The sequence below is a fragment of the Leptonotus elevatus genome, chromosome 13, assembly GCF_054856555.1.
Source record: "Leptonotus elevatus isolate MCC_2025b chromosome 13, RoL_Lele_1.0, whole genome shotgun sequence".
NCBI lineage: Eukaryota > Metazoa > Chordata > Actinopteri > Syngnathiformes > Syngnathidae > Leptonotus > Leptonotus elevatus.
Genome location: NC_141251.1, coordinates 22,210,065 through 22,234,977, shown reverse-complemented (window position 1 = coordinate 22,234,977; position 24,913 = coordinate 22,210,065). Strand labels below are relative to the sequence as shown.

Below are 24,913 nucleotides of genomic sequence, written 5' to 3'. Positions count from 1 at the left end.
AATTCAAAACATTGTGGGATCTCTGTGTTATGGTTATCATTTTTCTGTTTCCCTGTGTGAAATAAGTTAGAATTTTGCTGGTTCTCCATGTTAAACACCGTGTCTATCCTGTCGTGTGTTTCAGGCAACCAGACAAACTGGTGGTGGTTTGGACGCGTAGGAGTCGTCGGAAATCCTCCAAGGTTTGCACTTCCCGCTATTTAAACATATTTAAATCTTGTAAAGCATTTGGATATTGCTTCTGTCCTCTAGAGGGCATTCCACCATTGCTAGTCGACTTTGGACTGGTTAAGATTCGGGACAATCATGTCATGGTTTCCTTTAATGATGTTTATTTGTCAGTCACTGTAAATAAATGCTGATTGTGTTTATCCTGGCTTGCAGTCTCACAGCTGGCAGCCTGGCATCAAAAACCCCTATCGAGGTGTAGTGGTGTGGCCCGTACCGGAGAACATTGAAATCACAGTCACTCTTTTTAAGGTACCTTTTTGTTGTTGTACATTTTTGTCTCTCATGTCGTACATTACCCTTGTTGATTGCCAATTTGCTTGTGACTAATTCAACAATGTCCTCCACTTAAACTATTAGGATACCAGCAACTCAAAAGTGTGTCTGTCAGTTTGACAGGTGTGTGTGTTGTCCAACCCTTGTACTTAACAGTAAGAAATATTGTTTATAAGCCATAGTCAGAAAAGTCATTTTACACAAGTGTGTACATGTCCATTCTTCCATCCATTTTTTGTAGCGTTTTTACTCGTTAGGTGACAGGTGAACTGAGTTTGAACAAGAGGGACCGCCCTCGACAGGTCATCAGCCAATCGCAGGGCGCTTAGAGAAACGAGTATTTACTTTTGCATTACTGTAAATAATGTTGTGCTGCATGAATAAATCAAGTATTCGTCATATGACCTTAATTCCAAACACTGGTGTGAAGTTTATGGTCAGTTATTTTGGGATGTATTACACCATCCATTCAATGGGACTTGAACATGTATTCAATGTGCTTTTGAGAGCTACACGGATGAGAGGTGGGTTACACCCCAGACGATGTGCTTCCTTTGTTTACAGACAGAAATAAACTTCGTACAGTTATATTGTGAAAAGCTGAACACACTTTACTATTGTATTTTTTTTGTAATTAATGATAACAGTTCTCTGTGCCATTGCAGGACCCTCACGCTGAGGAGTTTGAAGACAAAGAATGGACGTTTGTCATTGAAAACGTGAGTCATCTTACATATTAGCTGAATTGACACTGTCTTAGTTTTTTTGTACTTCATGCCTACCAAGCTTCATTATACACTTAAAAGGTAAGTTTACTTTCCATCAGACATACAGGTTCTGCCATCGTGTGGTCACAAAGTGCTATTACACATCAGTTGCTGCTGTAAGGTGTGTGTGTGTTGTTTGTCAATTACATGTTTTTTAATAACCAATATTGTTTGGTAATATGTCTTCTGGAAGAATATTTATTCAGCACTTTATATTCATTAAAAAACAACAGATGTATTTTTCTTTCTTTACATCCGGACCACAAATGTAAAGGTGCGATTGGTTGCTGCCTCGTAGTAACCCGGTAGCCTTTTTTACAGTGCCTAACATTCTGTAGAATCTTTTCTGACTTTCCTTTTTGGCCCTTTAATTTCCCACATCCTGATGTAGGAGATCTCTAATCTCCAAATATTTTTACAGAAATATATATTTTTTCATTTTAGTAATAGGAAAAGCAAATGACAAAATAATTCTAATCAATAATTCAAAATAAAATAAGATTTTTGTGTTTTCCCCCATTTGGGATTTGCTCTATTTCTCCTGATGCTAAGCAAATAAGCTTTGAAACTTTTTTCTTTTTTTTTCTTGCATGAACCTCCCAGAAATCATAGTCCTGCTAATGTGAAAATAACTGATTCGGTTTGTAATAATATCAATTTGAAGTGTTCAACATATGACCGTAAAATGAACGGTCCCTATGTCTTGTCAAAGAGTAACTGCAGCTAACCTTCCAGCTCTCTTACGGTCTTTTTTGTCTTGTGTATACAAATGAGGCAAGGTGACGTTGACAAAAATATTTATTTGGTGTGTGAAAGAAGTGTCTGAATTCTATGATAGCACTCAGACGTGTTTCCAAGAATGTCTGCGTCAGATGAAGAATGCTAGGTGAGCTGGTGCTTTGACCCTTCTGCCCCTGTCACTTACTTCGTGCACATCAAACAGACAACATAAGAAAGTGCTTGGGGGGTTAAGGTGTGTGGGGGGTTTGGCTTCTCGTGTTTGATAGAAGGTCGACATGACAAGCAGGTCAGCCACCATTCTGCGGTCAGAGCGTGGGAGATGTGTAAGAGGACGAGAGCAAAAAGGAGGCGGCGTGAATTCTTCTGGGCTGGTCTTTGCATACCTGACTAATGACCACTTTGATGACAGCACAAAAATTGCTTGTGCACCTTTCACCGTGATGGAATGCTGCCACATTTTCATTGTCCTTGTTGCTTAAAAAAAAAAAAATTCCGCCAAAGAAATTGCAAAGCATTTGTTTCTTCTGCCAAAGAGGTTTTGTTAAAATTTTGCGTTACACTGGGGCCTTGACATAAGAGTTACATTTGTTAAGGAAGCACACTTACACCTTAAAACACTTGTATCGCAGAACATTTTTCCCCATTGATTTGAATGGAATTGCTATTAAACCATTTCAGCTCCCCAAAAGTACCAACAAAATAAAATTAAAAGAAAATCCATCCATCCATCTTCTACCGCTTATCCGAGGTCAGGTCGCGGGGGCAGAAGCTTTAGGAAGGATGCCCAGACTTCCCTCTTCCCAGCCACTTCAACCAGATCCCAAGGCGTTCCCGGACAGTCTCTCCAGCGTGTCCTGCGTCGTCCCCGGTACCTCCTGCCGGTGGGACATGCCCGGAACACCTCTCCAGGGAGGCGTCCAGGAGGCATCCGAACCAGATGCCCGAGCCACCTCAGCTGGCTCCTCTCAACGCGGAGGAGTAGCGAGCTTCTCACCCTATGTCTTGTATGCGGGAACTTGTTCTTTTCTTTTGGTCACGACCCACAGCTCGTGACCACATGTGAGGATAGAAACGTAGATCGATTGGTAAATCGAGAGCTTCGCCTTTCGGCTCAGCTCCTTCTTCACCACAACGGACCGATACAGAGTCTGCATCACTGCAGACGCAGCACCGATCCACCTCTCGATCTCCCGCTCCATCCTGCCCTCACGTCATCTGCAAAAAGCAGAGATGCAATGCTGAGGCCTAGAAATTCTGTCCATAAAAGTTATGAACAGTATTGGTGACAAAGGGCAGCCTTGGCAGAGTCCAACCCTCACTGGAAACAAATCCGACTTACTGCCGGCAATGCGGACCAAGCTCTGGCACCGGTCGTATAGGGACCGCACAGCCCGTATCAAGGGGCTCGGTACTCCGTACTCCCGAAGCACCCTCCACAGGACTCCCCGAGGGACCCGGTCGAACGCCTTCTCTAAATCCACAAAACACATGTAGAACGCCCACACACCCTCGAGGACCCTGCAGAGGGTGAAGAGCTGGTCCACTGTTCCAAGGCCGGGACGAAAACCACACTGCGCCTACTGAATCCGAGATTCGACTTCCCGACGGACCCTCCTCTCCAGCACCCATGAATAGACCTTACCAGGGAGGCTGAGGAATGTGATCCCTCTATAGTTGGAACCACCAAGGAGCTTTCCAACCACCTCAGTGACTTCGAACCCCGAGATAGGAGAACCTACCTCAGAGTCCCCAGACTCTGCTTCCTTAAAGGAAGACGTCGGTGGAATTGAAGAGGACTTCAAAGTACTCTGCCCACCGACTCACGACGTCACGAGTCGAGGTCAGCAGCACCCTATCTCCACTATACACAGTGTTGATGGTGCACTGCTTTCCCCTCCCGACATGCCGGATGGTGGACCGGAATTTCCTCAAAGCCGTCCGAAAGTCGTTTTCCATGGTCTCACCGAACTCCTCCCATGTCAGAATTTTTGCCTAAGCGACCGCCAAACCCGCGTTCCGCTTGGCCAGCTGGTACCTGTCAGCTGCCTCCAGAGTCCCACAGGCCAAAAAGGCCTGATGGGACTCCTTCTTTCGCTTGACGGCATCCCTTACAGCAATCGCAGCACCAGTGGGTTCGAGGATTGCTGCCGTGACAGGCACTGACCACCTTTCGGCCACAGCTCCGATCGGCCGCCTCGACAATGGAGACGCGGAACATGGCCCATTCTGACTCAATGTCCCCCGCCTCCCCCGGTACAAGGGAGAAGTTTTGCCGGAGGTGGGCGTTGAAACTCTTTCTGACAGGGGATTCCGCCAGACGTTCCCGGCAAACCCTCACAATACGTTTGGGTCCGCCAGGTCTGACCGGCATCTTCCCCCACCATCGGAGCCAACACACCACCAAGTGGTGATCAGTTGACCGCTCCAGAAAAGAGAAAAAAAAAGTAAAATAAAATGTTTTGTAATTGCAAAAATGGCATGCTTCTCTATTATACTTTGTTAAAACATACAGAAATAACATTTAATGATAACAGCACATTTATTTATAAAGTGCTGTAAGACAAAGTAGAAAGTAACTATTTTGTAATTCAATAGAATGTAAAGAATTAAACAGTTTGAGCATCATTATTTCATGACTGTTCAATTTAATGGGCATTTTTGTGTTGCTCCTTCTGGTGTGTGCATGTTGGCCACAAGAGGGCAATATAATACTTGCAAAATAGTACACAAAGAAGATTGACAAAGCTCAGTAAGATGCAGTAATATTAATCGTTTTTCACAGCGGATAAAGAATATGTCTCTGAGTATAATATTTGTACATGTGTTGTGGCACGATTGTGTGTGTGTGTGTGTGTGTTGTGGCACGATTGTGTGTGTGTGTGTGTGTTGTGGCACGATAGTGTGTGTGCGTGCGTGCGTTTTTTTAAAGTTCATCCATGGCGTTTTGCATTGCCCTTTAGCTCGAGCTAGTAGACCTTTGTAATGTTGAAGTTATGTAGTTAGGTGTGAATGTTAATGTGCCCTGTGATTGGCTGGCGACCAGTCCAGGATTTGCTGCACTTAGTTCATCCAAAGTCAGCTGGGCTCCTGCTTACTGTGAATCCAATTAGGACAAGGACTCTCTAATATGGATGGTTTCAACAATAAATGCATGAACTTAATAAGAAACCCAATGTAGATTGTTATTAATAAAGTAGGGCTGGGCTAAGTTGTTTTACAACATTTATATATTTTAATATTCATAACGTAATATCAATGACATGTAAGTGGAGATGGAAAAACACATAAAACACATTAAAAAATAGCAAAAATCAAAGACATGAAACGTATCAATTAAAAAATAAATAATTTTGTTTTCCTGACGCAATAGTGACGTGTCCAATATAAAAAAAAAAAAACAGATTTGGATCTAAACGAGTTATAAATACAAATCAGAGTAAACTCTGTACACTACAGCAACAGTATTGATTTTGCCCCTCACCTACTAACTATACAGTAAGTCAGTTAAAAGACCCCATTAAAAGGATCAGAAATCAGTGCTGTGTACAATTTGACCACCAGGGTGTAGTCTACTCTTATAATTAGGCCAAATGTGGCGTGCTTTCATTTAGACGTTCATATCACTTGACTGTCCACTTTCTTGTACAGTATGTGCTAAAGTACTTTAACACACGTTTGATGTATTTTTTATTTTCATTTATTTCTTGTTTTCCCATGTGCTTGGGTATTTTAAAGACAGCTGTGTTCACACACAGTCAGGTACCTAAATGTGGTGCCATCTGAAGCCGGGCCCATGTGAATGAATATGGCTGCAGTAGAGGTGACTGAGGGGAAAAGCGAAGAATACGCCATTGTGCCCCAATGCCGGAGATGATGAAATTAAGATCTCCACGCTCCGGCTTCGTTTTAATCTGGCGGTGGGGGAGGCCCAAACTCGCGCGAGGCTAATCCCTCCCCGTTGAATTATCGGCGCAGCTAAGATTGTATTTTGTCATTGAAAAAGGCAGTGTCAAACACTGCCCCCAACCCCCCACCCCTGACTATTTGTTCCTCTGCCAAGGCCAATCGCATAATCAAGTGAGGGCAAGCCGTAGGACGACAAGTCAGAGAGGTGTCGGCCCGTATAAGTGGCGGCGCGGCAGTATCTCTAAATTGCACGCTACCCTTCCTTTTCACCCCTTTTCAAATAGGTGCACATTATCAAAAAGGTGGGCAAATTGCGAGCCCACAAAGATTAGACGGCTCTATTTGAAGGCATTGTGCTGATGGACGTGCTCAGGCATCTGCATATCAACCAGAAAAAAAGAGATTGCAATGTAACTTCACTTTTGTGGTTGGGGATTTTTGCAGCATATATTGAACCTGTGTTATTTTAAGAGTTGAATATACATTGAAACACTTTTTTACAACTCATGTATTGATTTTTCACTCCTCTGGATAATATAAACCTCTTACACACAAACATACAAAAACATCATATATTGACATTAACACACTGTCCCCAGATCCTGGAAATGTTTCAAAAAGCTTTAAATCTGACTTCCTAAAATGAAGGCCTTGATTTTTCATCAAGGAAGTAGGTAAGGGTGTTAATGTCTAATATATCATTGTCTCTTATGATACGGTATTGATATTTTGTCACCATTTACAGACTAGTACTTGATCGGGTTCGAGAACTGATGCGAATAGTGAAATACTGCAAGTAACTGACACCCATCAAGAAAGCTTTATAATTACCTATAAATATCAAATGGTTTGGCACCAAAACACTGCTTTTCTATAAGGCAGGGCTTTGGCATGTCTAATAAAAGCTACTTCCCTCACTTCAACATAGAGCCACCAAGATACAGCAAATGGCGCCACAGCACTACTTTTCTATTGCAAATTGTCTTATAGTTATTTTTGTATTGAATTATGTACCGCAATACATAATCATTATCGTTGAAAGAATGATAAAGTATTGTATGTATTGCTGTTGATGTTTAATTGACAGAAGTGCACCATTATACCTACAATAACGGCCATTTTCTGTCCGCTACTACACTCAAGGCATCCATCTCGTGTCCTGCTTCTGACTCCATTTAAGCCATTTTCAAATCACACAGTCACACACTGTTGATGTGCCCACTTGTTAACGATACACAAACACCCATCCGCAAACCATCCTCACACCTACACACATTTCACATACACATCCTGCATTGTATCCCCTTTCCTCCGTGGCAGGGGGAGCACATTACGTAGGCCAGTGGCTTGTGAGCACCGAGCGGGCCTCTGAGAGTGGAAAACACAATTATTTCAGCCCTCTGCTATTCACGCAAAAGTGACAAAAGCTGGTATGAAGTATGAAATCCCAAAAGTTTCCTCCTTTTTGCGCTGCACCCGACAAATTGGGATTAATTGGCACTCGAGTGCCTCACACGCCTCACCGTCTCCAAAGTTTTCACCTTTTGCTTATTTTGCCCATTTCTTAAGTAGTTTGGGGGCTCCAAAGGCCTCATTTATTTATTTCCCCTGCTCATGTGTGCTAATTTTAAATAATACATGTGCTGTTCTTCAATGCATGTAAATAATTGTGTGTGTTTCTGTGTGTGTGTGTGTGCTTTGAAAATTAATTTAATTAATCACCCTGAGGAGAGGCAACAGATGCTGCTAATTACCCCCCTCCTGGTGAACCCTCCCCATGCGGGCAACACACGCACGCACACAATTTTGTCGCACAATCATTCAATCGTCTGGGTGTTGTCGGGGGGGGGCAAAATTCGTTCTCCGGGATGGGGGGGGTGTAGTAGGTGGCTGTAGAGGCCGGGTGGTCCCTCCCATCGCCCTAATAGGCTTACCGCATCCCTAATCCACACCGCACCACCTCTGTCACATGGCCGGTCTGCTGACTTGCTGGGCCACCACGAGGTCTGTGTGTGTCTGTGTGACACTTGCTGTGTGTGTTACTTAGGCCCCGTCCACACGAAAGACAGTTTCAATGTATCCTCACAAGTTTCTTACCGTTTAGGCCGTTCGTCCACATGATGGCGCAGTTTCAGAGCTTGAAACCGATCACTTTTGAAACCGGGCTCCAGAGTCAAAATGCGCCCCGTATGCGTCCGTCTGGACACCATATGCAGGATACTCCTCTAGTGATGACGTAATGGTCGCAGCTCTATGACGACGCATTGTCGCAGATTGATGACGTATGCGCCAATTTTCGCGTGTTCGCGTGCAAACTGTCAGTCTGTCAACAACAATGGCGGATAGCCGTGTCATAGTCGTTTTGCGCAGCCTCCCTAGCTTGCTTATGCTTTTGCAGCAAAATATTTAGCTTCTTTATTCCCACGTTCAACAAGCGGTGTCGTACTTAAATCACCCGCCATTGTCACTTCTCCTGTGTTTGTCTTTTTTATGTTGTTTTGATACATGCAAAGCCATGTTTGTTCTGTAGATTGCAATAAATTTAGGGGGAAAAAAAGTGTTTGTCTTCACTGATTCTTCTACGCTTTCCGTTAACTCCCCCTGTGGCTGCGCTACAGCGCCACTCCCGACTTGGCATATACATTACAGCCGTTGAATGTCCTCAGCGTCTTCCTTTGTACACACGCAAGTCTTGAAATGCTTCTGTGTACGAGATTTGTTTGAGGAACGAAGCCGACTTTGCTTCCGTCTGGAAGGGGCCTTAGTCTGCATTTTGTAAGTATTTGTGTTTAGAGTCACCTCCCTTTTCACCATCATGAAAAAACTGGTGGTAGGTGGTGTAGCTGTCTCAATTCACCCATTGACATGGAGCACAAAGAGGTCTCAAACAAACCAAACAGCCAGGTGCCCAAACTGAACGCCTCCCTGTTAACATAAACCAACGTTTAAAACAATGGTAATAACTTCATAGACATTATTTTCCACACCGACATTTAAAGCTTAAATGAGCTCATTTCAAACTGCTGCTCTACCACCAGAGCAGCACCTACCAAGACATGTGAACCGTCGGAAGAGTTCGCAGTGTGTGTCTGCACCTCCCTTATGATTATAAGAAAAAGAGAAAAAATGTAAATCAATCAGTTGTATTTATTTACCAATTCTAGGTGCAGGCATAGACAAACAGGATATATTATATAAAATAAATAACAACATACAAATACTGTATGTGGATGTAGACCAGAAAGGAACATTTACTCAAGATCATCATACAAGAGGCAATTGTAACAATGTCTGCAGATCTGAGACCTGTATCATGCCTTGTGCTTGTACATTTGTGGTCCTTGCCTTGTTTGACTACATTATAATTTCATTCATGGAGTCATTATTGTGGCGGATAAATACAGTACAGGCCAAAAGTTTGGACACGCCTTCTCATTCAATACATTTGCTTTATTTTCATGATTATGTACTTAACAAAAAAAAGGTGAAAATACTAAAATAAATACATAAATAAATAGCCACCCTTTTCTCTGATTACTTTTTTGCATTTTTTTTGCATTCTCTCGATGAGCTTTAAAAGGTTGTCACCTGAAAGGGTTTTCCAACAGTCTTTAAGGAGTTCCCAGAGGTAAGAATGACAAGAATGTGCAAAAAAGTAACCAGAGCAAAGATGGCTATTTTTAAGAATCCATAATATAAAACATGTTTTCAGTTATTTCACTTTTTGTTGTTAAGGTCATAACGCCACATCAGTTATTACGTAGTTTTGATGCATTCAGTGACAATCTACAAAGTAACCAGTCATGAGAATAAAGCAAATGCATTCAGTAAGAAAGTGTGTCCAAACTTTTGGCCTGTACTGTATATACATTTTTTAAAAAACAGGCTGTAAAATGTTGACTCTTGCACTTAGAAAACATGTCTCATAACAAGCCTGTTTATGCTTGTGTGTTGGTATATTTGTAAACTAAGCTACCTGTAGTTAAAGTAACTCGCCCATGACAATGAGACAATTTTGTCTCTTTGTTTTGTTTTGTCTACTTTACTCTTGTAAATCATCCTGTGCGTGCGTGTGTGTGCGTGCGTGTGTGTGTGTGTGTGTGTGTGCGTGCGTGCGTGTGTGCGCGCATGCATGCATGCGGCATCTCGTCCTTGTCTTGCCATAAGCCTTTAGCATGCTGTGAGTGTGTTTTTTGTGTGGCGCTCCTTACGTTGTTGATTTCTTGTTTTGTGTTTTTCGAGTGTACCTGCCCATCCCACCAGTCCAGGTTGTGACCTTGGCTTTCATCTTCTTAGTCTGAGGCTCCTGCAGCCTGCTGCGCTCCAACTCCTGGCCAACACCGCGGCAGATGTCACCACACGCACGCGCACACACACACACACACACACACACACACACACACACACACACACACACACACACACACACACACACACACACACACACACACACACACACACGCACGCACGGTCTGATTTGTCTAATAAACACACGTTTCTCTTTCTTTGATAGGCTCTCATGCAGGCTCCCAACTTGTACACAAATGACGTTCAATCTTAAACACCTACAAACCTGTGAAAGTATCCCACAGCAGTGGCGCGAATAAAAAGAGGTCCATTGTTTACATCACATATTCGTTCCAAAAGCAGCGGCGTAACCCAGATTTGTTAATGTTAATTTTATAATTACATACTCTAATAACACACTTGTTGACCTCGAGCCCTCAAGGTTATGAGTGTGTATGTTGTGTGTGTGTCCCCTCTGCTATCGGTTAACTCTGCTGACTTGTTTCTGGTGCCCAGTATTGCATTATGACCGCTGTCGTCTGCTCGGCGCCTGATTGGACAATGGCAGCAGAGTAGTTATTATCACCATCTCTGTTATTTATTTTGCCTCTGCGCGTCTTAAGATGGCTGCCTGCGATGGAGACAAGCCAGTGTTGCCCGTAAAACATCACAGACGGCAAATCCCCGTGTTTATCCACAAGCTTGACCTGCTTGGCTGGTGCGTGGGTGGTGACGGTTAGCTGCGAAAGCAACAGAATGGATTTGTTAGTTGTTTGGAATGTGCATGTGCCATTATATGCTTGAGTGCTGTATAGAAAACAAATACATACTCCTGATTGGTGCCTAGGTTGTACTGTAATTGAAAAACCCCAAATGACAAATGAGTTAGCGAGTTGTTAGCCACTCAAATGCATTAGTGCTCTTTTGCAACTTAACATTACCTCTCTATCTTTGAATGCTCTTAAACCGCATAGAATGCAGTTACAGACTTCCACTGGCATTTGCTATTAATTGCCTGTGTTGTTATTTTGCTGTAAATAGCAAAAATAGTCATTTTCAAAAGTTATTATCAACTTGTTTGACATTACCTCCCTGTGTGCGTCTGCTCTAGCGCCGCAGAGAACTCAGACGCAGCCACTGAGAGAAAGGCGATTGTTCTCTCGAGTGGGAATGAATAGGGTCTTGAGACGTGCTCCGATGCCAGCGCAAGCCGGCCACTGACAGTCGGCCTGCCCATCCCCTTTTTGAAAAAAACAACAACCATGTGGGGATAGAAATCTTTACACCCAGAGGTGACTGGGTCAGGAATTTGAGGTGACTGGTGCTCGAAGGCCTTTGGGTGTTGGAGTGGGGTGGGGGTGACGTGGCAAAGGAAGGGCACATTCCAGTCGTAAAAGAAATGCTTGTATTAGGCGTGCCACAAGTCATATAATTCTGGGTTGTAGCAGCAACAACATATATACAAGCAACATAGTAGTTAAGAACAATAATGAAACCATATTACAAACATTGAAAACATGTGAACACGGATGCCGAACTCAAGGCCCAAGGCCCGGGGAACAGATCCAGCCCGCCTCATCACATTTTGTGGCCCACAAAAGAAAATCGAGTGTTTCCAATTCATGTTTCCTTATATAGGGATGTTATTTTAATCTTTGATGAAAATCTTTACAAAAATTCAGATTTGTCAATTTCACCAAATACTTTAACATAGTTTAGAAAATTGTATTGAACAATAATTATTAATACTTAGTTTTCACTGTTATTGTCTGAGAAATGTTGGAAACAAAAATGTGCTTTTAAAAATGTGTTTAATTGGCAATGTAACTTTTTTGTGTGCAGAATTTGTACGCAAGTTGGAATGTGCGGCCGGCAGTCTTTTACTATCTTATGCTAACTCAGTCATAAAGTTATAATTACAGTAAACATTTGTATGCAAACGGATTTAGGCCATACATTTAAAACAATTCACAGAAATAATAGTGAACATCCACTAGTTCAGAATCCCTGAGCTACAGGAACACATTTGCATTGATGTCAGTTTGGAGTTGACATGCAAGTGAGTTATTACAATTAAATCTGAACACAAGACGTGTAATGGCTCTTCTTTTATGTAGCGCATTAAGCTTTTGTCTGTATATAAACAAAACTGGCGGAGTTCTTTTGGAACACAAAAAAGTCAAAGAACAACCACGCACGCACGCACACACACACACACACAGACACACAGACACACCGGCTCCTTATCCAATCCCTGGGCTAATTCCCCCTCGGTGGAAGGTGTTCATTGTTTCTCTTTCATTCTAATCTCTGCCTCTCCTTTTCTTAAAATCCATATTAGATTCTCTTTGACTGGGCCACAATCGGAGTCAGTGGAGCAGACCATGGCCTCCGCTAATGCTCTTTGTCTCCGCAGATTTGTCACTTAGCATGAAGGGTACACCTTTGTCACAGAGAAGAGCCGCCAGAGAGGCAGACTCATACTCGGGGCAATTGTTTCTTGTCACAGGCCATCTCCAAACCACCGCATTCCCTCCCCACACATACAGACACTTTACACAAATTAGCTTTGCTCTGGATTAGTGCCCTATGATAGCGCCGCCACATCTCAAAAACGCTTTAAACAAACACATCCTTAAATAAAGTGAGAAGCCAGTGGATATGGAAAGGCTTATTGTAGATTTACCAGGAAGTTGTTATTAGACGTGCTGGAATACATTAGCAAAAATCAGTGCTTGAAAATTTATGTCATTAAATGTAGCCGCAAGGGGGCACAAGCCAGTGTCTTCTTGTGCCGGTCCCAAGCCCGGATAAATACAGAGGGTTGTGTCAGGAAGGGCATCCGACGTAAAAACTTTGGCCAAATCAAACATGCGAATCAAATATATGACTTCCATACCGGATCGGTCGAGGCCCGGGTTAACAACGACTCCCATCGGTGCTGTTGACCTACAGGGTGCCGGTGGAAACTGGACTACTGTTGGTCGAGGAAGGAGAGGAGAAAGGTGTGTTCGTAGGAGGAAAGAGAAGAGGAACACAAAAAGTCTAGGACTGATAGTAGGGACTTTGAATGTTGGAACTATGACAGGAAAAGGTATAGAGCTGGTTGACATGATGCAGAGAAGGAAGGTGGACATATTGTGTGTTCAGGAGACCAGGTGGAAAGGGAGCAAAGCTAGAAATTTAGGAGCAGGGTTCAAGTTATTCTATCATGGTGTAGATAGGAAGAGCAATAGAGTAGGAGTTATCGTGAAGGAGGAGTTTGTTAGGAACGTCCTGGAGGTAAAAAGAGTGATAGAGTGATGAGCCTGAAGCTAGGAATCGAAGGTGTGATGATCATTGTTGTTAGTGGGTATTGCGCCACAGGTAGGATGTGTAGTAAGGACGAAGTGATAAGGGCATTGAAGAGGACAAAGTGTGGAAAGGCACTTGGTCCTGATGATATACATGTAAAGGTATGGAAGTGTCTAGTTAAGGTAGCAGTAGAATTTCTGACTGGGTTGTTCAACAGGATCTTAGATAGTGAGAAGATGCCTGAAGAATGGATGAGAAGTGTGCTGGTGCCCATTTTTAAGAACATGGGAGACGTGCAGAGTTGTGGCAACTATAGAAGAATAAAGCTAATGAGCCAGACAATGAAGCGATGGGAAAGAGTAGTTGAAGCTGGGCAGAGGTGAATATTTGTGAGCAGCAGTATGGTTTCATGTAAAAAAAAAAAAGTACCACAGATGCAGTATTTGCTTTGAGGATGTTGATAGAGAAGTACAGAGAAGGTCAGAAGGAGCTGCATTGTGTCTTTGTAGATCTGGAGAAAGCTTACGATAGGGTGCCCAGAGAAGGAACTGTGGTTTTGTATGAGGAAGTCTGGAGTAGCAGAGAAGTATGTTCAAGTGGTGCAGGACAATGTATGAAGACTATAAGACAGTGGTGAGGTGTGCTGTAGGTGTGACGGAGGAGTTCAAAGTGGAGGTGGGACTACATCAGGGATCAGCTCTGAGCCCCTTCTGGTTTGCTATGGTAATGGACAGATTGACCGATGAGGTTAGACAGGAATCTCCATGGACTGTGATGGTTGCAGATGACATTGTGATCTGTAGTGAGAGCAGAGAATAGGTGGAGGAGAAGCTAGAGGCATGGAGGTTTGCCCTGGAAAGGAGGGGAATGAAGGTTAGCCGTAGCAAGACGGAGTATCTGTGTGTGAATGGGAGGGACCCAAGTGGAAGAGTGAGGTTACAGGGAGAAGAGACCAAGAAGGTGGAGGAGTTTAATTAAGTATTTAGGGTCAACAGTCCAGAGCAATGGAAAATGTGGAAAATAAGTGATGAAGCGTGTGCAGGCAGGCTGGAACGAGTGGGGAAAAGTGTCAGGTGTGATATGTGATAGAAGAGTTTCAGCTAAAATGAAAGGAAAGTTTTATAAAACTGGTGAGACCAGCGATGTTGTTTGGTCTGGAGACAGTGCCACTGAAGAAAAGTCAGGAGGCAGAGCTGGAGGTCGCAGAGATGAGGATGCTGAGGTTCTCTTTGGGAGTGACCAGGATGGATAGAATCAAGAATGAGTACATCAGAGGGACAGCACATGTTAGAGGCTTTGGAGATAAAGTCAGAAAGGCCAGACTCAGATGGTTTGGACATGTCCAGAGGAGAGATAGTCAGTATATTGGCAAAAAGATGCAGAGTTTCCAAATGCCAGGCAGAAGGTCTTGAGGAAGTCCAAAGAGGAGGTTAATGGATGTAGTTAAAGAGGACATGAAGGTAGTTGGTGTGAGAGCAGAGAAAAGGGTTAGATGGAGGCAACTGATTCGCTGTGGTGACCCCTGAAGGGAAAAGCCGAAAATAAGTGCTTGAAAATTAAACAACATGCTTTAGCCACCTTTAAAAAAAGAAAAAGAAAAAAAAAGTCACACTTTATGTTCTTAAGTGTTGTAACTTATTTCTGCGAGGAGTTTTACTCAGCTGCAGAAGGCATTGAGACATCAATTGGGAGAAGCCTATTTTTGTTTAAATTTATATGAAGTGAAACTAAAGCTCCTGGTACCATGGAGGAATGCAACATTGCAGAGCTTTCACACATCGGTGTCAAATTTGAATGCTAATGAATGCTAAAAAGCTTTTAGGTGCCTGTGTAGGAGGCTACTGTTTTGGTTGGCAACAGAGTTTGTTTGCACACTAGGATTTGATGGACTAAGATTCTTAGTTGGAGAATAAGATTATCAGTGGTTGAAAATATAAGGAAAACACTCCTACGACTCTTCTGGTATGGTTAGGGTTAGTGTTGGTGTCTACTACCAGGGGAAGCTCCTCTTCTTCTCTGGTAAACTGGTTCAAAATGAAGCAAAATCACTTTCGCTGTGGAAACGACTTCCACGATCAAACTCATGAACACAGCACAAGGGACATCCCATATACCTGCAACAGCAGCAAAACCATTGGCCGACGGTCTGCAACTCATAAAAACTAGTTGCTCAACCCTTGCACCCTGTATGACAGTTTGGTCGGTTTTGGCCATTATTTGAGGAAATATGGTATGAGTGTGGGCCACCATTGGTAATCTCCAGGTTTGATATCCAAGGTTCTGCTTTATGCAGTGGAAATAATCAGGAGCTGAGGGTGTTAGCTCGGTGGCTACATATGCTGTGTTTGTGTGTGTGTGTGGTGACGTTATTGGCATTTTGTGCCTTGATGATGGCAAGAGATGGTGAAATGTCGGGAAAATAATGAGCAAGCACTTCATAGAGCGAGGATGAACTCCCAGCTATAATCCCGTCGACCTTTCTCTCCCCTCCCAGAGATTGCCACATCTCTCCGTTCTCGTTTTTTCCTCATCTTTTTCTCCTTTCCGCTCCCCTTGATATCCACCTCTGTGTCTTTTAGCCCTCTCTCCTTCCTGTTTCCTGACCACTCCTTCTCTCCTGAAGCCCCCCCAACGCACTCCGCACTCTCCGCCCGGCAGAAGTGCAGAGCCAGGGCTTTTAGCCGGCTGGTAATTTATTTTCCCATTAGCCCCCCATCTGACGCGTGCGCTCCGGGTCTGAGCATGTGTTGGGGGGCCACCAAAAAAGAAAGACCCGGAGAGCGGGAGAGAGGAGGGCACGCTGGACACGGCGATAAGACGAGGCAGGGGTGCGACGTTCAGAGATGATGGGGTTGGGTTGGTGGGATAGCAGATTGCAACTCTGTAAGCATTTTTTTTGCTGTCTTGAAATATGATGCACTAATTTTTTAACAAACATCGTGTCGGATGATTGCAAGTTTACTCACACACAGTAAAAAATACCAAACAATGACTTGTAAAATAACCCCTTCCTACTACCTAACAAAGTTTTTCTTAGTGTGTGAAAGGGACAGACATAACATTTGCAGGTTGAAGTCCACCTATGCATTTCATGGGTTCCAAAAACTGGCAAATAATTTCAAATTAGGATTGCTGATTTTAAGAAACAAAAGTGCACCAACTGATTAAAAAAACAAAACAAAAAAACACAATGCCACTGCCACAGACAACCTACAAATACCCCGGTTTCTAAATATAAGATATAGATGATCGCAAACTACGATTACGTACCTCCAGTCTGTTAACAAAAAATTAATTTAAAAAAGTACACTGAGTAAAAAACAACCACTTTCATATTGCCGCTCAAAGATTTGTTTTACCAGCTCTTTTTATGTGATGGCGTTCTGTGTGAAATATTCCAACACGAAATGGGCGGTCTAAATTAAGACAAGAATTTCCTGGATTCTAATGTCTGAGATGATCTGTGTGAAATTTTGTCCAATTATAGCATAGTGTCTGTCGTGATCTGTCTGGCATTGGGCGGCACATGAAACAAGCTGGTGTCATGTACCATTGTGTTTAGAAAAACAAGGACGTTTGAGAGCTCAGTGTCACTCATGTTTGAACTGTTCAACCAACCCCCCAAAAAAAAACAGTTGCTGTAATCTGCCGGTTTTAAAGGAAGCCTAATCCCGCTCTTGTGGAGACTAAACGTTCCTCCCGTGTGTCGTCCTCTCACCTTTCCTTCGCTGTTTGTTTTTGCTTCTCACTTTTCTGTTGACGGCCAGTATGAGGGAATGATTTGGAGGGTTTGGATTTTTTTGGTTCAAAATTCAGCCCCTGAGGCCAGTTTCTTAGTAAATCAAAATTTTGTAAGAATATTTATCATTAGTAGACCCACAAAAATATCTCAACAAGCCAAATCTAACATTTTTATTTGAAAGGTAATTTTAGGGACATTTTCAGGGGTCCTTCAAAAGCAAACTTGTCATACTAGAATATTTTGACAATTTAATCACTGTTTTCCTAATGAGCATGAAATTTAGTTAGTGTGTCTTTATGAGTAGACTTAAAAAGTCAAGACTCGCGCCTGAAAAGACACAGGAAGGCTGCCATTTTGGTTTTGATGCAGCCTTTTAAGGGCCCTTTTAGTCATTTCCAGGAGACCTTCAAAGACGAAGTTGCCCTACTGGAATAATTAGATCATTCAGACCCTGAAGCCAATTTCCCTTTGCAATCTGAAATTTGGAAGGCATGTCAGTCATGAATGCACTGTCTGGAAAAAAACAACCCACAGAAAGTCTGCCATTTTGGTTTGACGAAACAGTTTTAGAGCCCTTCTGTCCATTTCCAGTGGACCTTCAAGACAAAGCTGTTCCACTAGAATATTTTAACAATTCAGCACCTTGAACCCAGTTTCCCGTTACATGAACTTGGGTAGTCATGTCTATATTGAATAGACCCACAAAAAAGTCAAAAAAACTCATGCCTGAAAACAAACAGGGAGGTTGACATAAGGAGAAAATTCCAGGGCTTGTATCTCGACAAAAACTCTACTAGAGAAATAGACCAAATCAGCACCAATTGCAACCAGATCAACTAAACACTACAGATGGTATGTTTACGCTAAAATACCAAGCTTTATTTTGTTTACTGACAGAGCAGAAAGGCATCAAAATTAAGGATCTTTTTGAAGCATCGCTCTGAAAATGGAGGTGTGATTTGAGCTCTCCATCACTGCTTGCAGCCTTGAATATTAGACCATTGTTGTTGTAATTTACAAATGCCTTTAAATGGCCATTGTTGCCTTTAATACACACACACACACACATCCATCTTAGGCAAAAAAAAATCCTTGCGTATAATAATAGCAGATATAAATTGGTTCCCTATTCATAGGTGGTATGTAAAGTTGACGCTCTATCAGTTATCTGGGGAGTTGCAGAGGAATCATTCTATTGTGCCTGTGTTCAAAGAGAGATGTGAATACGTCGGACGTCTCTATTTCCAATAACTGTGACCTTGAAGGGGAGCGCAATGGCACAGTAACCCCCCCCCCCCTTCCCAGCCCACACCTGCCCCAGCACACCATCACCAACCCAAGCAATTCCAATCTGCTGACTGCTGACTCCAGCTACAGGCAGCTGATTTGGGGTGTTGTGGCGTGGGGGGCTAATCGTCACTCCCTTGGGGTTATCCCAAAGGCCAAATTGAGTTTATTGTTTGTTATATCTAAATGGCGTGAATACAAATGAAAGAGATGTTACATCGGTTTGTCTCAGTGGACATTTCAAGCTGCTTTCAAGTTATGGAAGGGGTGTTTAATCCACTACCACCTTGACAAATCAGACATTTTTCATAGCTTTCATGTATACATGTTCACATTAAATGGAACATACATTGTTCTTCAATTTGTTCAAAGTGGCCTTAAAAGGTCATGAACTGTCCTGTTTGTTTCTAGATGCAACAGAAATGCCTGTTCCTCAATGTGACCCATTGCATAGTATAATTATCAATAAGAATAAAAAGAAACCAAAATGAATGCGCCGTCCGCTCGTTTTTCAGCAGACTTGGTTTTACTTTAAATTGAACCAGTAGGACAGCTAAACTTGGCTATAATAATCCTTTCCAGAACAAACATTTTCCTGCGCTTCTATCAACGTCTGGAACGTGGTGACCTCAGTTTGTCCTTTGCCAGTCGGCGCCCTGCTCAGGATTGTTTTTGTTTCCACAGCAGCGTTAAGGCTTATGTCCGATAATCATCTGCTGGATGCGATTCATCACTTCCGGACAACGTTGCGGCGTATCGCTTCGGCATCTTTGTCCTCAGCGATCTACTTGGCTGCAAAGCACTTTTAACAAAATAAAGTGTTTTTGTAGTCTTCTACAATGAGAGACCCTAAACTTGGGGGATTTTACAGCAGGCAGTGTAAAATTGTACCTAAAGGATCAATGTGGGGTCATGTTTGTTTGTATTAGAAACAAATTGACTTTTGACTGTGTTAAAAAAACATTAGATGATTGGTCTTCACAAAGAAGGTCTGTCTAATTAATCCATAGATTCAGTCACAAAGGGATCCACAGCCCCTCCTTTTTCCACCCCCATCCGGTCCCATTGGCATTTTGGGGCAGAGGGGTTTCAGCGGGACCTCCTGGGCACCCCCGCCACCCTGACCCCTGCCCGCCCCACCAGGGGAGCATCTGTGGATCAATCCCTAGCCAGCTGGCATAAACCAGTTCTGCACCCCACCCCACTTCCACCCCCTTGCCAAGATGAAAATGAAAGCTGAAAGTCATTAAGGGAAAATGAAATATTGTTTACCTTATTGTATTAAATCTGTGTATTTTTGTGCTTTTCCTATAACACTCTAAGATGGCGCCTAAAGCCTTGCTCTTTCCAAGGCTCCAAATTGGCAGAGGAGTAGCTACTGTTATTTTGTAGTAGGCTTGACCCGTGAATACATTGGACCCCTACATACTCGCAATTCGGCACTCGCAAAATTCACCCATTTGCGGATTTTTTTTTATTAGATAAAGATTTGAATAAAATAATCCTCACTCTATAAATGTCATATAATCTGTTTAAAAATATATTTTATTGTCAAGGACCCCTTGCAATTACACCACAAATCAGTAGGTGTCCACAGACGCCTGGTTGAGAAACCTGTGATAAGGATTTTTTTTTTAAGTGGGTTGTGATAAATTTGTTTGTAAAGCATGTGAGAGGGGTAAATGTATTTAAAATGAGAAAAAATGATTGGTTTTTCTATCATGGATATTCACCCTACTGTAGATGGGTCATGAACTGCTTTCCTCACTCTAATGCTCTTTTGTGTTGCATGTGCAAGGACATGCAACCAGGGGGCAGCATACAGCAACCACCCCTCACTCCTTCCCTCCCTCCCTGTTTTTTTCCCTTTCATCATCACCTAGTTGCACACTACTAAGCATTAATAATTACTTATTCTCTGAAAGCGTATTGATAGTCTTATCCTCTGGCATAAATGAAACTTCGGCATTGTCTCGTTTCAATTTAGACATTGTCACTCTAATCCACCTCTCGCCCCTCTCCCCTGTAAACCTTTTTATGTTTGATTGACAAGCAGCATCCGAGGGCATTTCCATTGTTTAGACGCTCCGGTGAAAATCTCTTAAAATGTTTGTCATTCATTTTGCCATCTCATTTGCATATCCTTACGTATTTCCCATTAGAGCCCCTCCCTCACTCCCCCGCTCTATTTGCCGCCATTGTCATCTTTAGCAAATCCTCTTCGTCTTAAGTGTTTGCCGCATTTAGCAAATTCATTCATAAAGTATCTGCACGCGCTATTAGCTTAGTATAATACCTTGGGTGTAATTTGCGGAGAGATAAGAGTTCCCCTCCCCTCCCCTCCCACTCAGCCCTCGTGTTCATTTTTTGAAAGGCTGTTCTTTGGACAAGTCACTACGTCTCGAGTGACGAGGCCCAAATGTCAGCATCAAAATGTCAAGTGGACGATTTTCTTCTGTACTTTTTCTTATTTTTATATTTCATTATTTTCCGCTGCAGGTGGGAAATGGAAGGCATGATGACTTTGGGTAGAGATGAAAAGATTGGCAGGAGATGTATAAACTAAAATTGAGGGGGAATGGTTACTACTAATCTGGGATACTAATCGAAGAACTCGGAATTGATTGTTAAAGCGGACGCACATTGCAACTTTTTCCACATTTTGTTATGTTACAGCCTCATCCCAAAATGGAATAAATTCATTTTGTCCCTTAATAAATAAATCTGTTAACACAACAAAAGTTTTAAATGTTTGCCCCCCCCCCCAAAAAAAACGACACTAAGGCATCAAATGATTGATATACCTACATCAATTCTCATCTTTTTGGTTCTAAGAAACCCTCAATGTGTTTTACATCCAAATCAGGTGAACGGTGTAGTAATTGCAACAGCTGGTATATACAGAGACCACCAGGGCGGTTCCACATGGTTAATATGCTGTTAGACTGGAACACTTTCTTCACATGATCACTCGCAGGGAGACTTTCCTTCATGTCATCCAAAAATGTATATATATTTTTTTATTCCACGCATGTCTGGAGGTTCCCGAAACGGCTTTTTTACGAAACGGCCCTTCCTTGAGAGAAGTCTGAGAGCGTCAATTCCTGCCAAATTCAATGGCAGGAAAAGAAAAAAAGAATGCGCCTCTTTACTATGTTAAACAGACAGTAATGCTTTCTTCCTCGGATCACGTTAAAACCCTTTGGCTGGTTGCTAACAATCTGTCATGATGCCATCTAAACATTAATTTATTGTATATGGCTGAATGTTTTGGCCAGAGAGGCTTGCACTTGTAGCCTACCCATTGTGGACAGCTAACGTGTTAATCTACTCATTGGAATGTTTCATAAATGGTCAAATAAAACGTATATTGTAAAGATATTTATCAGCTTTTATTTTAAGGCCATGTCTAGCAGCCCTAGCTTCAGGCTTGTAACCATACACCAAAAACAATGGTTTGGTTTTAAAATCGTAGTTCTGTTCAGATTGGTTATAGAAAGAAAACAAAACCCCAAACAACCTTGACGTCTGCTAGACTGGTGGAGCTGCACTGTGTTTCTCCGAGTGTGGCCAGAGCGCGAGGGAGTTCCATTTCTTGCCCCTTACCAACACCCCATAAAATGCACCACATATTTCTTGTCCTTTGCCTCTTTTCACCAACATGACCAGCATCTTTGCCACTAAATGCCTCACGCTTTATGTGTGTGTGTGTATATGTATGACTAAATCCCCTGAGGACCTTGGCGATAAGGCGCTAGATTGAGATTTCTTCACAGAGCTAGATCTTCCTGAGATTTGCGCGTGTGAAGACGTCTGGGAAAATGTTACAGGATGATCATTGCGTTGTCGAACCCCCGCGTTTGTGCATATCGATCTATCTATCTATCTATCTAGAGGGGTCCTCCTACAGACTCCATTCACAGTGAATACAAGATGGTGTCTCTGGTGAGCTCCTACTGACAACTGTGTGCTGCTTTTAGGTAGAAAAGTGCAGGCATTTATTTTTCTTTTGACTTAATGTTGATATCACAGCACTTAAGGGTATTCTGCGAAGCGGGGATAAAGGGTGTGAAGTTTAACACTCGACCTTGCCCTACTGCAGAGGTGGGCATCGAGGGCCGAAGTCCTGCAGGTTTTGCATGTTGCCCTTCTCCAACACAGCTGATATATGATCAGCTCATCAGCAAGCTCTGCATAAGTCTGATAACGATCCTGTTGATTGGAATCAGCTTGTGTTGGAAGTGAGAAACCTCCAAAACCTTCAGGACTCTGGCCCTCGAGGACCGAGATTGCCCACCGCTGCCCTACTGTATTGAAAGCATTTGTCGCTGTCCGTCTTGACATTATCGCCAATTTTAAAGGTTCTCTGTGTTCATTCAATTCATCGTCAGGTTTGTATTTTTCATTCAATGTACTCATCGCTACCGTTTTTCCCCATCTTGTCCTCGTATAGGAGTCTCCATCTGGCCGACGTAAAGCCCTGGCCACCAGCAATATCAACATGAAGCAGTACGCCAGCCCCATGCCCACACAGACGGACGTCAAGCTCAAGTTCAAGCCACTTTCCAAGAAGGTTGTGTCGGCCACGCTGCAGTTCTCCCTCTCCTGCATCTTCCTGCGGGAGGGCAAAGCCACGTGAGTCAACACAATAGACTAGGGGGCTGGGCGATTCATTGAGTTTATTCATTTTAGTTTATTTCAGGACGGTATGTATGTGTAGGTTCTCAGTCATCCAGGTTTAATGGAGGCACCTGGACTCTTTGTTGTAGTTAATCTTTAACTCTTTGACCGCCAAAAACATTTAATAACGTTTAGTAAAATCCAAATGAGTGCCGCCCAAAAAAGTTAAAAGATGTTCACTATGTTTTTTTTTGTTTTGTTTTTTGGAAAACGGGTGGAGGAAAGCCTTGGCAAGCTGTGCTGAAAGTATCAAGCAGTTCGAGTTAGCCAAAAATGCCTATTTTTGGGCACTAGATGGCAGCGATGACTCTCTTTGGACAAGATTGGTAGGCGTCAGTAGAAGACGTGAGGCGGAGCTAGAGTGTTGAGGGGAGAATGGCTGAGGAGGCGAAAATGGCGACCGGTTGCAAGCAGCTCACGCTTGAGCATTTTTTTTAAAGACGAAAGGCATCGACCAATGCTTAAAGAGCACATTGATGATGATGATGGTGACTCCGAGGTTGACGCCGAAGTTGGAAGCGTTGACGCCGAAGTTGGAAGCGTTGACGCGGCGGCTTCGATCGCGTCGTAAAGCCTAACCGGCTAGCGATGCTAACGCCGAAAAACGAGCACTTCTGCACAGGCGGACGTTCAATCGGACGATGAAGAGTACCCCGAGTCCAATGCATATTCATCGGAGGAGTGGGTACAGTCTGATCACGGAGAAGACACTGGTTCTGGACTGGATGCCACCATGAATGGAGTGGATAAGATGGAGCAGAACATCTCTTACCACCCGGTATAGGAACTGATGGACATGAGGAAGCCAGACGTAACACCAGGTCACCGTATCATGACAAACACACACTGCAGTATATACCTGCTACTCCCCGGAAAAAAAGGCCGGCAAGAAAGTGCACGCGAAGGGGCAATCGCAGTGAAACTAATCTGTGGTGCAAATCCTGCTGGGTCCCCTTGCACGCAGGGGAGTTTTACACAATATACCTCACAAAAAGAAAAACTGTGTAGTTGAAACATCCACACAATTGTAAATAGTACCACATTTGTAAATAGTTTGCCAAATTGTTTTGTCAAATTGTTACACTGTTGAATGTAAATAAACGTATTTTGCTATCAAAAAACACTTTTTCATTGTTGGTGGTAGTGTTTTACAGAAGTAAAGCACTGTTTAGATGTTTGTGGAATCGTTCATGGGAAAAAAAAGGTGTCAAATTCACTAGAGTGCATGAAATAATTGATTTCTCCGTATTTTGGTCCAAAACAGAGCATTTGGATGAAACTAACCTATTTTCTATTGTTGATTACTGAAGAACAGAATAAGGTAGAAACAAACTTTTTTTTTCTGATGAAAGATGAGAGTTCAATCTTTCATTTGGTAGTATCTGTATTTCCATAGTCCGAACACAAAATTTTCTGTGGACCTTGAAAGATCAGTCAAAATGCTTACATCAGCTGGCACCCACACATCCTCTTATCTGAAAATGCTTGGCAGTCAAAGAGTTAAAGGGGAAGTCCACTTTAAACATTTATTGACAATAATATGTTATATGTGGCCTCACAATATGGAACTTGTGAACTGGTCTTTATGTGCTCTGGACAAGATCTTCGCTATGATGAGAACTGGACCTGGTCAACGCTCATGTCCGGGTGGAACTTTCATGTCTGGATATGCAGAAGATAGTTGGGGAAGATGGCGGACGCTGTG

General features: G+C 42.9%; 2 protein-coding genes across 4 annotated transcripts in view; one reads left to right on the top strand and one right to left on the bottom strand.

The window, feature by feature from the left end:
* Positions 1-24,913, bottom strand: part of b3gnt2b (UDP-GlcNAc:betaGal beta-1,3-N-acetylglucosaminyltransferase 2b) — a 338,578-nt gene that overhangs the window by 25,533 nt on the left and 288,132 nt on the right. The gene's annotated exons all lie outside the window — the stretch shown is intronic.
* ehbp1 (EH domain binding protein 1) overlaps positions 1-24,913 on the top strand; it is a 163,706-nt gene that overhangs the window by 603 nt on the left and 138,190 nt on the right. For all 3 annotated transcript variants that reach the window (XM_086092420.1, XM_086092421.1, XM_086092422.1), the window contains exons 1-4: positions 1-182; positions 385-480; positions 1,170-1,223; positions 22,982-23,163. The exon at positions 1-182 is cut by the window's left edge. In XM_086092420.1, coding sequence (XP_085948546.1) covers positions 23,030-23,163 — 134 coding nt within the window. In that variant the 5' untranslated portion in view covers positions 1-182; positions 385-480; positions 1,170-1,223; positions 22,982-23,029. The remainder of the gene's footprint in view (positions 183-384; positions 481-1,169; positions 1,224-22,981; positions 23,164-24,913) is intronic.